This window comes from Littorina saxatilis, linkage group LG4 (assembly GCF_037325665.1).
Source record: "Littorina saxatilis isolate snail1 linkage group LG4, US_GU_Lsax_2.0, whole genome shotgun sequence".
NCBI classification, from domain to species: Eukaryota; Metazoa; Mollusca; class Gastropoda; order Littorinimorpha; family Littorinidae; genus Littorina; species Littorina saxatilis.
Genome location: NC_090248.1, coordinates 8,666,602 through 8,681,970, shown reverse-complemented (window position 1 = coordinate 8,681,970; position 15,369 = coordinate 8,666,602). Strand labels below are relative to the sequence as shown.

At 41.6% G+C, this 15,369-nt stretch overlaps 1 protein-coding gene across 4 annotated transcripts in view; it reads left to right on the top strand.

Moving 5' to 3' along the window:
- The window catches only part of LOC138963894 (universal stress protein in QAH/OAS sulfhydrylase 3'region-like), a 19,969-nt gene extending 5,455 nt beyond the window's left edge, over positions 1-14,514 (top strand). Inside the window, exons 1-4 of one of the 4 annotated variants that reach the window (XM_070335741.1) lie at positions 5,409-5,599; positions 6,787-6,873; positions 9,857-10,011; positions 12,735-14,514. In XM_070335741.1, the coding sequence (XP_070191842.1) occupies positions 5,551-5,599; positions 6,787-6,873; positions 9,857-10,011; positions 12,735-12,935 (492 nt within the window). In that variant the 5' untranslated portion in view covers positions 5,409-5,550 and the 3' untranslated portion in view covers positions 12,936-14,514. Of the gene's footprint in view, positions 1-5,408; positions 5,600-6,786; positions 6,874-9,856; positions 10,012-12,734 lie in introns of those variants that run through there. The other 3 variants (XM_070335743.1, XM_070335740.1, XM_070335742.1) reach the window with 3 other exon arrangements.
- Positions 14,515-15,369: the final 855 nt, after the last annotated feature.

Here is a 15,369-nt window from a genome sequence, read left to right as displayed (position 1 = left end):
CGGGTATTTTGGTGGACATTTTTATTTTATTTATGCCTATACAATTTTGCCAGGAAAGACCCTTTTGTCAATCGTGGGATCTTTAACGTCCACACCCCAATGTAATGTACACGAAGGGACCTCGGTTTTTCGTCTCATCCGAAAGACTAGCACTTGAACCCACCACCTGGGCTAGGAAAGGGGGAAGAAAATTGCTTACACCCCGACCCAGGGTCGAACTCGCAACCTCTCGCTTCCGAGGCAACTGCACTTACCACTCGGCCACCCTTTTCCTTTTAGTTTCCATTTTGGATGGGGCGGGGACGTAGCTCAGTTGGTAGCGCGCTGGCTTTGTAGCCAGTTGGTCGCTATCAGCGTGGGTTCGATCCCCACGTTCGGCGAGAGATTTATTTCTCGGAGTCAACTTTGTGCAGACTCTCTTCGGTGTCCGAACACCCCCGTGTGCACACATGCGCACGAAAAAGATCCCACGTCTCAGGGCTTGGAAAACACGAAGACACGCATGCATCATCTCTCGTCTCCGATTATCATGATCGTATTTCGATACTTTGACGAGACAAACCCAATGCTGGTGTGTCGAAGAAGACAGCCACAGCGGGCTTGTTCGAATCAAAGTATCACACCATATCTTCAACGTATTACCAATACCTGTCCCAATATAGACCAGTTGGTCTAAGAGGACGTTAAACCCTAATAGTCAATCAGTCAGTTATTTTGGATGCGTTTCCTTAATGGCAGACTGTCCCTCTGTCAGTTCGTGTAGCAGACCTTACCTTGACATGTTCATTATTCTGTCAGTTCGTGTAGCAGACCTTACCTTGACATGTTCATTATTTTGTTATTCGTATTTTGTCTTATACCCGTATTTGTTCCCGTGAGACGATTAATCCCCAAAATAGTCAATTGAATTCCACTTTTTGAAATAATTAATACCCCCCGCGGGTTAGGGGGAAGAATTTTACCCGATGCTCCCCAGCATGTCGTAAGAGGCGACTAACGGATTTTGTTTCTCCTTGTATAAAATATAGTCAATTTTTGTACAGATTTTAGTCAAGCAGTATGTAAGAAATGTTAAGTCCTTTGTACTGGAAACTTGCATTCTCCCAGTAAGGTAATATATTGTACTACGTTGCAAGCCCCTGGAGCAAATTTGTGATTAGTGCTTTTGTGAACAAGAAACAATTGACAAGTGGCTCTATCCCATCTCCCCCCTTTCCCCGTCGCGATATAACCTTCGTGGTTGAAAACGACGTTAAACACCAAATTAATAAAGAAATAAAGAAAGAAGTAATTAATCGTTGCCATTTGTAAATACGGGCAACTATGACAATAATTAAAAATCGTGGGAAGCGTTTTACTATCAATATAAGGTTCACTGCGTGTTTGTGTCGTATGTTTCTAACTCCCATGTGTTATTGCCTCCAATGTAAGTGTTAGGAAACGCTGCCGTTGCTGAACTTTGGTTCAGTTTTGTGTGTTGCATGTAGTTGACTTATTTGTACTTTGTGGGAAAGTACCGATATTATATTTTGTAAACACAATATTTATGTTTGAACGAGAATGCAGGTGAACTTTCTAGTCCTGTCAAAACAAGTTGTTTACCACGTTGTTTTGAGTCGTGGGTTCGTGGCGTTCGCTCGGATTAAGTGCGTCGGCGCTTTTGATGTACGTCACAGAGAACGTCACTATTCTAGTCCATTCTATTCATCTAATTTTAGTTGTATCATGTTCGGTCTGGAATATTCTCGAGATTGAGTATTTACTATATAGGCCAGCGTGATTTGTATGTTAAAAAGCTTCTACTTTGAGTTCTGCTACGATGTGCAGTTGTATGTATGGAATGCTAAATAAATCCTCGAACTCAATTTGACGAGTTGTTTTCTGCTGCTGCGAAGACGGGCGACGTAGAATAAAAGAACACAACTATACGACGTTTGAGAACTTGTGGCAATCTCAAGTGTCGTGTAACAGTAAGGGTCGGGTTGGGAGGGTTTGAGTTGGGCTGGGGTATTGGAAGCTAGACTACTCAGTACTCAGTTCCATTCCAACTGGTTTAACAGAAACGTGTACAGCGGTTAGGCCAAAAAAAAAAAGAAGGTCTGTTTACGGTAACATAGGCCCAAAAAATAGGGTCGGTAGGTCGGGATTACTTTTTTTTTATTTTTTTTTTCCCCAAAAAACCATATTTTTACGTTATTTTTGTTTTGTTTTTCCCCCTAATGCCAAAAAAAATCTAGGGTCGCGCGAAAAAAATAGGGTCGGTCGGGTTACCGTAAACAGACCTATTTTTTTTTTGCCTTAATATTAGTAAGGTTACATTTCCCTTTGAAAAATAAAGTGGCGTCCCGTGGAATTCCAGGGCATAGAAAATCACCCACCTGTAACGAGCCTTTATTGCAACCGGGGAGGGAGAAGACGCGCTTACTCGTCCATTTTCTTTCCTGTACATTCACTTGAACCTGCCTTTCAAGTCCACAATACTATCGGAGAAAACCGGGTCGTAACAGGGAAGAAGTCGTAAAATGTAGGTACATTTACAGGGGTAAATCTGGAAGAGCAAAAAGTCGTAAATCGGGGTGGAGGGGGGGAGGAGGGGAGGAGGGGATGTCTTAAAACGGGGGTTCTACTGTTGAGTCGTGCATGGTGTCACATGTCAGCGACGTTTAAACTTTAAATTCGTCTTTTTTTCCTTTTTTGAACTGTATTGTAGACTGCACTTTAACTGACTCATTCGTTAGCTCCGTCATAAGACCGCGCTCGAGATAAGGTTAGCGTATTGTGCTAAGCAGGAAAGCGCGCTTTTCTGTATTCGTGTTAACTTTCTGAGCTTGTATTGAATACAACCTATCATATCTCATACCATACCTAACCCTAAATGTTTTTGGAATCAGGAAACGATAAAGAATAAGATGAAATCATTTTTGGATCGATTTCTTAAATTTTAATCGTAAGACTGATTAATCTATTTTCGTTAATTGTGATCACATTTTAAGATTAAACATGACATAATATATGTATATATTTTTAGATTCAGAATGTGATGAAGAATACGATGCAATCAATTTTAAATCTGTTTGCGAAAAATCGATTTTAAAGACAACTTTAATGAGCAAACTCATTAATTAATTTGTAACCCTCCAAGCTGAAATGCAATACCAAAGTCCGGGCGTCGTCGAAGATTACTTGACCAAAATTTCAACCAATTTGGTTTAACAATGAGAGCGTGACAGTGCCGCCTCAACTTTCACGAAAAGCCAGATATGACGTCATCAAAGACATTAGTTTATCAAAAACATGAAACAAACGTCTGGGGAGATATCATACCCAGGAACTCCCATGTAAAATTTCATGAAGATCGGTCTTGTAGTTTTCTCTAAATCGCTCTACACACACACACACATACACACATACACCACACCCTCGTCTCGATTCCCCCCTCTACGTTAAAACATTATACACTTCCACTGGACATTGGCAATACTATGTAGATTTACTTCTTAACTAGACTGCATGCTCGCCAGTTACTGTTCCAGATTGTGTGCTATACTCTCTCACTATGCCAAGCTATGTGTATTTGTTGCTGCTTTGTGAATACTTTCCTGTCAGAGAAAAAAAACACGTCTTGCTTTCGAATATTTCAGTCTTTCTTCTGTGTGAGAAGTCATACATCCATATTTAGATTGCTATCGCGCTGTATGTGAATATGTGAATATGGTATTCAAAGACTTGGAGTGGTCTGTTTAAATTTGCGTGGAGGCGGTTCGTGACCTCACATAACTGGTTCCTCTACCGCGAGACGATTCAATTAAAAGGGACTCAAGGTGTTTTTGGAAGAAGACACACTACTGATAAAGTGCCCCCCACCCCCTGCGGGTTAGGGGGAGTCCCATATTGGTTGGGACGAGAAAGAATTTTCCCGATGCTACCCAGTATGTCGTAAGAGGCGACTAACGGTTCTGTTTCTCCTTTTACCCTTGTTAAGTGTTTCTTGTATAGAATATAGTCAATGTTTGTAAAGATTTTAGTCAAGCAGTATGTAAGAAATGTTAAGTCCTTTGTACTGGAAACTTGCATTCTCCCAGTATGGTCATATATTGTACTACGTTGCAAGCCCCTGGAGCAATTTTTTGATTAGTGCTTTTGTGAACAAGAAACAATTAACAAGTGGCTCTATCCCATCTCCCCCCTTTCCCCTATCCCATCTCCCCCCTTTCCCCCCCCCCCCCCCCCAAGCCGCCGTCACCATCCCACCCCTTTTTAAAACGCCTCGATTGAACGGACTTCTCCTTCTTTAAGACTTCAACTTTTCAGACTTTTCTGTTCGTAACCATTACAGTTTTACCCCCGCTGTATAAGACCTGCTCTCATCTTGTGGCTGTCTAAAAGCGGCGGGTTCCACCGTTGGTAGTTTGGCTGTGTTGATTCAGATTAGGCCCCCCAAAAAAATAGGTCTGTTTACGGTAACATAGGCGAAAAAAATTAGGTCGGTAGGTCGGGATTTTTTTTTTTCAAAAAAACATTTTTACGTTATTTTTTTTATTTTTTTTTTTCCCCCCGAATGCTAAAAAAAAGTCTAGGGTCGCGCGAAAAAAATAGGGTCGGTCGGGTTACCGTAAACAGACTATTTTTTTTGGCCTTAAGATGCAGTACCGCATAGTTCTAGACTCAAAACAAAAACTCAGAATACGCACAGAGGAGGAGGACTAACCGGAAGGGTGTGGTTGGATGGGGTTGGATAATGACAACACAAGGTGGATGGGGTTGGATAATGACTACACAAGGTGGATGGGGTTGGATAATGACTACACAAGGTGGATGGCAAGAGCAGGGAGGAGGGGTGATGGTGGTTGGATGGGGTTGGATAATGACAACACAAGGTGGATGGGGTTGGATAATGACTACACAAGGTGGATGGCAAGAGCAGGGAGGCGGGGTGATGGTGGTTGGATGGGGTTGGATAATGACTACACAAGGTGGATGGCAAGAGCAGGGAGGAGGGGTGATGGTGGTTGGATGGGGTTGGATTATGACTACACAAGGTGGATGGCAAGAGCAGGGAGGCGGGGTGATGGTGGTTGGATGGGGTTGGATAATGACTACACAAGGTGGATGGCAAGAGCAGGGAGGAGGGGTGATGGTGGTTGTGGTGGTGATGGTGGGCACTGCAACCTTGACACCGGGCTGGACCTAGGGTACGAGAAGAAGGAGGGCATCCAAAACGAGGCACGTGCAAGTAGTACAGGGGCTAGACGGGGTTGGGGTTGTTGACATTTAGCATTTGAGATATATTTTAGGTCTCTCCTTGAGAAAGATAAATGTTTGCCTTGTAAGGGATTCAGCTTTGCGTAAGGTCCCTGAACAGAGTTCATATGTCGCAAACAGTCTAATATCCCTAATTAGACTAGAAGGTCTCTTGTCTCTGTGCGGGTGAGACGGCAAATCATGGCCTTGTCGTATCTTCCCTTTGATGTTCGTGCCGCGATATTCAAATGACACCTCTGCGTCTCCGGGTAAAAGTAATGGCCTTAATTGTCACTCAAAGGAAGGAAAATGTGTTTCTCTAATATCTTTCGACGGATGCATTATCTCTGTGAGCCGGGTAAGACTGATGGTTTTGTAGTTTGTCAAGGCTGATTGGACTACATGTATTGCTGAAAACTGAGATTAATGTAAGCTTCAATAATTATGCCGTGTAAAAACAAACGCACACGCATGTACGCATGCACGCACACGCACGCATGCTCACGGACACATACACAGACGCACGCACACGCGCACACACGCACACACGCGCGCACACACACACGTATACTCACACACACACACACGCATGCATGCATGCACGTACACACACACACACACACACACACACACAACCCCCCCCCCACACACACACACGCGCGCATGCATGCACGTACACACACACGCCCACACCCACACTCACACACACACACACACAAGACCCGAGTATGTTTTTCAGTGGCGTCATGAATATCTATATATATGTTGTGTTAGTAGAACGCAGTTGGTTTAGTAGACAAGTGTTCGAGAATGTTCGTGTCATTTCTAGTTCTGCTAAACACGCAGAAATTATGTAGGTTATAAACAAATATCGAGTGGTGTCTCTTGTTGGCTTGGCCTACTTTGTGCGCTCTACTTACACACAATGTAAGCTGTTTTCATCATGAATGTGTACAGAGACCACTTTTGTAAACATGAACTCGAGTGAAGATGGCTTAGATTTCCTTTTCCGACACGCCCCGAAGCAATTCAAGACAGGGTTTGAAGCTTTACCTACCGCGTATGTAAAAATATTGATACAAAGATAAACGGTTGCATAATTATGCTGGATCGTTTAACTAGAAAATCAGTTCCTCTCCCTCTCCCTCTCTCTCTCTCTCTCGCTCTCTCTGTCTCTCTCTCTGTCTGTCTCTCTCTCTGTCTCTCTCTCTCTCTGTCTCTCTCTCTCTGTCTCTGTCTCTGTCTCTCTCTGTCTCTCTCTCTCTCTCTCTCTCTCTCTCTCTGTTTAAATAATGTTTATCATGTGAAATGCACTTGAACCATTTAATACGCCCATAGTTTGTTCATGAGTAATGCACATAATTTAATTTGGAGTGTGTGTGCGTGCGTGCGTGCGTGTGTGTGTGTGTGTGCGCATGTGTGTCTCTCTATCCTCTCTTCCCCCCTCTCTTTTTTCCCTCACTCTCCTCCCTCCCTCTCCCAATATAATTGCAAGCATTGAAAGAAATGAACAAGCGACCTTTACCCTGTCTTGTACTGTTTCAGACTACCTCAAGCACGTGCACCGAGAGGGCAACACGGTCAAGATAGTCCACTGCCCTGAGTACTGGGCCAATGTCCGACCCATGGAAGGTTAGTGCACGCTGTCTCACACAAAAGGGGAAACAGTGGAACCCCCCATTAAGACCCCTCAATTTAAGACTTATTCCTTTGAAGACCATGTTTTTTCCCGATGTTCTGTTGATAACCTGTGTAAATATAAACCCATGTTAAGACTTATTCCTTTTTAAGACCTGATTTTTTCTGAGATTTTTTGAGGTCTTAAATGAGGGGTTCCACTGTAATATGGACACGACCCCCCGCGGGTTAGGGGGAAGAATTTACCCGATGCTCCCCAGCATGTCGTAAGAGGCGACTAACGGATTCTGTTTCTCCTTTTACCCTTGTTAAGTGTTTCTTGTATAGAATATAGTCAATTTTTGTAAATATTTTAGTCAAGCAGTATGTAAGAAATGTTAAGTCCTTTGTACTGGAAACTTGCATTCTCCCAGTAAGGTAATATTATTTATATATTGTACTACACATCTAGTATGTTTTAGTAGTTTTAGTCGTTCTTTAACCACTGTGATGTGTTGGAAGAGTTTATTTTTATGTGCTGTTTTAGAGGTACATTTTATCAGTATGGAACATGTTCAGTTCTTACAGTAGTTGATAGGGGGGGGGGGGGGGGGGATCCTATCTTATTCTGCGTACTTTTATTGTGGTTCCGATAGCTCTTAGAGTTTCATAGTTCTCACCATGTCTGTATAGTGTATGTATGTATGATGCTATGCGCCAGTGATGTATGAATGCTATTTATTTTTGTTTTTATCACACAGCAAGCTGCTTTCCTCGTGTATTTTTTATGTTCATTCATGTATTGTACACTTGGCAATAAATTATCTATCTATCTATCTACGTTGCATGCCCCTGGAGCAATTTTTGATTAGTGCTTTTGTGAACAAGAAACAATTGACAAGTGGCTCTATCCCATCTCCCCCCTTTCCCCGCCGCGATATAAACTTCGTGGTTGAAAACGACGTTAAACACCAAATAAAGAAAGAAATATGGACACGGTTACAGTCACGGACATAAAGCTAGGCTTTCTGGTGATGACATATTCTAAGACGTTGGTCTGAAGTCGCAATGCTTTTACAGAATTTTAGTTATTACCTTTTTTTCATGTAAGAAAAAGAACAAAATGGAGGGATGACTGGCCAAAATACGCCATGGCAGCTATTTCGACTCAAAGCTTTTCTGTTGTATAATGAATGTTAAACGCAAATTGACCGCCGGAGACTCTGCAAATTACCAGAGTCCTTTGATAAGAGTGACACTAATGTGTGTGTGTATACCCCGTGTTTTAGGGGTATTGAACTTGATAAGGCATTTTCCCCCGAGCGTTCACTTTCTGTGTTTCAGTTAAACCTTCTCTATGTATACTTGTATGTTGTTTATATCATTTGATTGCTAATTAAACATCAGGTTAATAGGAAAATCTAGAAAGGAAAAGTGACATCATTATTGGTTTGCTTTGTCTAAAGTTGTTGAAGATGCGTTTTAATCCACTATGTAATATCTCTTCTGAGATAATAATGTATTATTGTGTTTTGTATTGTATTGTTTTGTATTGTATTGTATTGTGTTTTGTATTTTGTTTTGTATTGTGTTTTGCATTGTTTTGTATTGTGTTTTGTGTTGTGTATTGTATTGTATTCTTGTATTGTATTGTATTGTATTGTATTGTATTGTATTGTATTATGTATTGTATTGTATTGTATTGTATTGTATTGTATTATGTATTGTATTGTATACCTCCCGCGGGTTAGGGGGAAGAATTTATCCGATGCTCCTCAGCATGTCGTAAGAGGCGACTAACGGATTCTGTTTCTCCTTTTACCTTTAAGTGTTTCTTGTATAGCATAATTATAGTCAATTTTAGTCAAGCAGTATGTAAGAAATGTTAAGTCCTTTGTACTGGAAACTTGCATTCTCCCAGTAAGGTAATATATTGTACTACGTTGCAAGCCCCTGGAGCACTTTTTTGATTTGTGCTTTTGTGAACAAGAAACAATTGACAAGTGGCTCTATCCCATCTCCCCCCTTTCCCCGTCGCGATATAACCTTCGTGGTTGAAAACGACGTTAAACACCAAATAAAGAAAGATTGTATTGTATTGTATTGTATTCTACAACTTCCAGGGATGAAATGTGCACGCGGACCTGCGTGAATACTCATTTTTTGTCAATATTTAAAACGCAAATCAGCGCATTTTTAATGTCAAATTTGAAACATTTCTTTGCATCATGGGGCTTTTCACTTCACTGATTGTTTTATTTTTACACTCCCGGTATAGGGGTGTGTGTAGGATTCGGTCGATGTGTTTGTTTGTTTGTGTGTTTGTGTTCGCATATAGATCTCAAGAATGAACGGACCGATCGTCACCAAACTTGGTGAACAGGTTCTATACATTCCTGAGACGGTCCTTACAAAAATTGGGACCAGTCAAACAAACGGTTAGGGAGTTATTGGTGGATTAAGATTCTACAAGGACTTATAGAGGGACATATTAGTGGTCAAAGGGAAATAACCTTCTCAGTTGGTGGCAGTGAGAATGGTAAGGACGGGGGTGTTTTTTCTACCTCGGAGGAATTTCTTGTTTTCATTTGTACTCCTGTCTCATCCCTGCTCTTCCTTTTAATGATGTGATTTTGGCGCGTGTAAGCCGTAATACAGAGCTGTATTGTTTCAGAGCTGAGAAAAATGGTGAAGTAAGCTCTCTAAATGCATACATTTTTTCATTTGTACATCTGTCTCATCCCTGCTCTTCGTTTTAATTCTGTGGTTTTGGCGCTAGAAAACCGTCATGCAGAGCTTGCTGTATTGTCTCAGAGCTGCGAAATTGGCAGCAAGTAAGCGCTCTAAATGCATAAATTTTTTTCGTATATATATTTTTCCATTTGTAATCCTGTCTCATCCAAGCTCTTCATTCAGGTCTAATCAACTACTATCACATATACTGGGCTCTTAGTTACCGTTGTATTTCGGGTTTCACATTAATCGCTATGTTGTGCAGGTCCCAGCCTGTTAAGAATGCCCTCCATTGCTCCCCTGGTTATTTCCGTTCCTACAGGTCCCACCCCGGCCAGACTGAACGAGCTGATCGCCGAGACCAACGCCAACACCGCCGCCATTGCTGACAAGGTCAAGACCACACTCGCCGCTGCTGGGGTAAGGATGCTGCAACTTTTGCTTCTTCCTAAATGATGGTTCATTTTATATTCTATTATCCTGAATACGTGAGAGAGACCACCCCATTTATTATCTATATATATATACGACTTGTGTCTGTCTGTGTGTCTGTGTGTCTGTGTCTTCGCGATGCACGGCCACAGTTCTCGATGGATCTGCTTCAAATTTGGTGGGCTTATTCACAGAGACCCCGGACACAACCTGATCGATGAGATATTTCAACACGTGCTCTCAGCGCGCAGCGCTCAACCGAATTTGGTTCCACCTCAGCTACCCGGGCCCCCATACCGACACACCAAAGCCGCTACACCACATCACAACGCCAAAGTTCTCGGTGGATCTTTTTCAAATTTGGACACCGTATTCAGCTACACCCCGGACACAATATCATCGATGAGATATTTCAACACGTGCTCTCAGCGCGCAGCGCTGAACCGATTTTGGTTTTTGTGTTCATTTCACCATTACAAGTAACTCTTCCTTATCTTCTCCAGGTTTTCAGCGTTTACCTCCCTTCCTTCGTATGGTGCACTATAGTATCTTCGGATATTCCCGGCGTTCTGTTACTATTTTTAGAAGGTCACCGCAGTGTCCAAAACGTAAATTGGACCCGTAAATTATCCTCACTGTAAAAGTGCAAAGGTCGAATCAATTTATAGCCACGCGAAAAATACACTGTCATCTATCTCTCTATATATACGGCTTCTCTGTGTTTGTGTGTGTGTGTGTGTGTGTGTGTGTGTGTGTCTCTCTCTCTATGTGGGCAACACCTGTGGATTGTTCAGTTCTGTTTGTGATGTGGTCTGGCGGCTTTTGTGTATTTGTATGTACTGGCCTTCCTTTGAGAAGCCATAACAGATCAAAAGGGCTTAGAGATAAGCTCTAAATTGCTCAATCCTGTTTGAGTGGAGTTCGCCTCCAAAGGTGATTAACACGGTTACATTCGTCGACAAGGATGGGACTCGATATGGTCAGGAATGGCATTATGGCCACTGAATCTTTTTCGTGCTGTTCCCATTCCACGAATCTGGGAGGGACCTAAGCTTGGCGGGTCCATTGTTCGGACCCGGCAAAGCCGGCGTACGGCTCTAAGTATTTCATCCCGGCGAAGCCGGCTACCCGGCGAAGTGGGTATTCCTCTAGTCCTAAATACGTGAGAGAGACCACCCCATTTATTATCATGAGTACGTCAGAGAGACCCCCATTTATTACCATAATTATGTGAGAGACCCCCCAATTCATTACCTCAAATACGTGAGAGACCACCCCATTTATTATCATTAATACGTGAGAGAGACCACCCCATTTATTATCATAGTTATGTGAGAGACCCCCCAATTCATTACCTCAAATACGTGAGAGACCACCCCATTTATTATCATAAATACGTGAGAGAGACCACCCCATTTATTATAAGTACGTCAGAGAGACCCCCATTTATTACCATAATTATGTGAGAGACCCCCCAATTCATTACCTCAAATACGTGAGAGAGACCACCCCATTTATTATCATAAATACGTGAGAGAGACCACCCCATTTATTATCATAGTTATGTGAGAGAGACCACCCCATTTATTATCATAAATACGTCAGAGAGACCACCCCATTTATTATCATAAATACGTCAGAGAGACCCCCATTTATTACCATAATTATGTGAGAGACCCCCCAATTCATTACCTGAAATACGTGAGAGAGACCACCCCATTTATTATCATAAATACGTGAGAGAGACCACCCCATGTATTATCATAAATACGTGAGAGAGACCCCCATTTATTACCATAATTATGTGAGAGAGACCTCCATTTATTACCATAGCAATGTGAGAGAGACCCCCATTTATTACCATAGTTATGTGAGAGAGACCCCCATTTATTACCATAGTTATGTGAGAGAGACCCCCATCTATTACCATAGTTATGTGAGAGAGACCTCCATTTATTACCATAGTTATGTGAGAGAGACCTCCATTTATTACCATAGTTATGTGAGAGAGACCTCCATTTATTACCATATGGCATAATTATGTGAGAGAGACCTCCATTTATTACCATAGTTATGTGAGAGAGACCTCCATTTATTACCATAGTTATGTGAGAGAGACCTCCATTTATTACCATAGTTATGTGAGAGAGACCTCCATTTATTACCATAGTTATGTGAGAGACCCCCTAATTCATTACCTGAAATACGTGAGAGAGACCACCCATGTGATAAATAAACCATCTTTTCACACGTGTTCTTGTGTATATCATGTAAATGAGGTCGGGTCAAACTACAGCCTGGTAGGGACCTAACTGTCCACTGCTCACGATGACCAAGTCATCGAATTCCGCGAAACAAACTTCACCATTGAAACGCTCTTGCATTTGCTGTGTCCTCTGGGGAAAACAATTTAGAAATTACACTTGACGCTAATACTGAAACAGAATACTGCATGGCTTTATGTGTCATACCAAGTTTTCACTCGTTGCTTTTTCAAATATGGAAAAACTCGCTTTCGTTCCCATACAAACCCGACAAAGTTATTTTCGAACATTATCAGATGTTTGGTGGCTTGTTGACGGACCAGCTTTTTGTTGGTTCTGAGGGGAGCACATCGTCTTCGGTTTCATCTTTATCGACCAAGGCCGAAACTAGTCTGTCAACAAGCCACCATACATCTTATATTGTACGTCGTTGCCATGTTGTTCCAGGTGACTGGAGAGTTCGTGAAACTGGAGGGCAAGGAGCCGTGGCAGGAGATCTGCAAGGCAGCCGATAGTTTGGGCGCCAACCTCATCGTCCTCGGAACTCGCGGCGTGGGAACCATCAAGCGAACCCTCCTGGGCTCCTGTTCCGACTCCGTCATGCATCACGCGCACTGCCCCGTTCTCGTCTGTAAACATAATGCTTAGGTATGACGTAGTGTGCTGGTGACGTCAGGCCTTCCTCATGCGTGTAGTTCGTTTGTTGTGAAAAAACGTTTTGATAGGAAAGTGCGTTATTTGCCAAAATGAAATGTTGTTCTCTGTATGCTCGAAGTTCTGTTTACAAAAGCCATTAAAATGGGAATATGTTAAAAATTTTTGAAGGGTACACTTTTGTGTCGACTGAAAAGCGTTGTTTTTTATGCTAAGAACTTTAGTTTTGTAAGATTTAAGAACGAGGATGCATTATAACCCCCCAAAATGCACACGGGTTTTGTTTGCACAAAGATGAGAACACTTCGTCGTTGACCTTTACAATGATATATTTCGAGTTTTCTTTCTGTGTGGTACATTCTTGGACAATTGTGTTACATTTAAATAAATGTATCCTAAAGTTAGACTCGTAAATGGGGATTAGTATAGTTGCCTGTTTTTTCTCCAACCATCATTAAAGAAGAACACAGTTTTCCGGCCTGATGAAAAAATGACCATCGCCGAACACTGATGAATCCGTCGCGATATAACCTTGAACGGTTGAAAACGACGTTCAACACCAAATAAAGAAAGAAAGAAAAAAACACTGATGAATCTCTCCAAATTGGTTTAAATCGTGTTTTTTAAAAAAAATTTTCTTGTATACACGTTTTAAACAGTGACAACTCTCCAGATTGTGTTTGATACACGCCTTTAGAAAGTTAACTTGATGATAACCAAATATATTAATAAATCTCGTACCACAATTGTTTCTGGGTTGTTTATTAATGCTAGTTTTCTATTCTACAAAAGAGGGGGAACAGTTCGTTTTAAGAATTAGATCTTTTTGTTCCAACTAAGGAAACTGCATTGTGATAGAATCTGATGTTATACATGTAATCATTGTATGTCTTAATTATCATTAATCAGCAATACTTGTGTATTAATTACTTATGCACTTTCATTCTTGTTGTTTTCTTTTTTTTTAATCATTTGTATCACGTGTTTGAAGATCATGTGACCATTTTACGCAGAACTCTAAAAGCAAATTGTGTTTGACGACGCACCAATAAACATTTACAGCGTTGATTTCGTATGTATTTTTTTGTTTTGTCCCATGGTAACTATTTTGACTGCATAGACCATAACCCCCTTATCTAACTCTCACTCACCACTCCCCATACCACCCCCAAACCCCCCCCCCCCCCCCCCGCCCCCCCCCCCCCCCGCAACCAATATAATGGTAGATCATCAGAGATTAGTGTGCGCACTGAATGTTCATTCACACGTTTTGTTTTGAATAGTTCTATCATCCACTACAGTCGAGCATTCATGAAACTGTCCATGCCGTCATAACAATCATAGGTGCCAGTGTGCGTCTGTAATGCTTCTTCAACACCAATACATGCCATGTCTTGTGAACGAAAATACTCCAAGAATTCTCGTGGGGACAAAAACAACAGCTGGCGTAGATAAATACTGTGTTCGCGATTGTCGATCACGTTTTAAACGACCAAACATGTTGTTCTTCCTTCCTTTAAAAATAGCTGTTCACTTATATTTTAGACGATTATCATTAAAATATCGTTTCTAACGACTCTGCTTCATTTGTTTTATTGTTGTGTCTGCGTGCGAACTTTTTTGTTGTGTCTAGCAAATGGTTTTGAGTGAGCACTAACAAAGACCGCATATTTCAGATGATCTAAAGCCGAATGAAAAGATTTTTTATGTTATTTGTTTGAGGGTTTGGACGCAGGAGATTGAGAGTGAAAACATAATGTAGGACATATCAGGCATGGGAATTGCCCGCGAAATCGCGGATTTCCGCGAAAAGGAAAAAACGTTTCAGCGAAAATTAAAAAATTGTTCGCGGCAAAAAAAAGGTAAATTGAATTATATGTATATTGTCTCTCTATCCATTATTTGCTTACACGAGAACTATCAAAATATTGGTCTAAAATGAAAAAATTCGTTTTCCTTCCGGGGGGCTTCGGTCTATTTTCAGAGTGTTTTCTATTTTGGAATTCCCATGCCTGACATATAATGACTTATAGTGATGGATACTTGATACATTGATTTGTTTGACTTCCAATGTCCACAACGTGTTTATCGTGATTTTGATCTATAGATAGTCATAGAAACTGAAAATATGATTACGACAAACAGGGTCACAGTTTGGTGAGTTAATTGCACAGAGTCGAGACTATAACTTACCTGTTTGCTTTTATAGTTGCAATTAGTATTGGTCGTTTTGACCTATTTGAGGGCCCGGTAGCTCAGTTGGTAGAGCACTGGACTTGTGATCGGAAGGTCGCTGGTTCGAATTCGGGCCGGGACGGACACGGGTCAACTTTATGTGCAGACCGAGAGACGGAAGCAATGTCCCCACCCCCGTGTCACCACAATGGCACGTAAAAGACCTTGGTCATTCTGCCATAAGTGCAGGTGG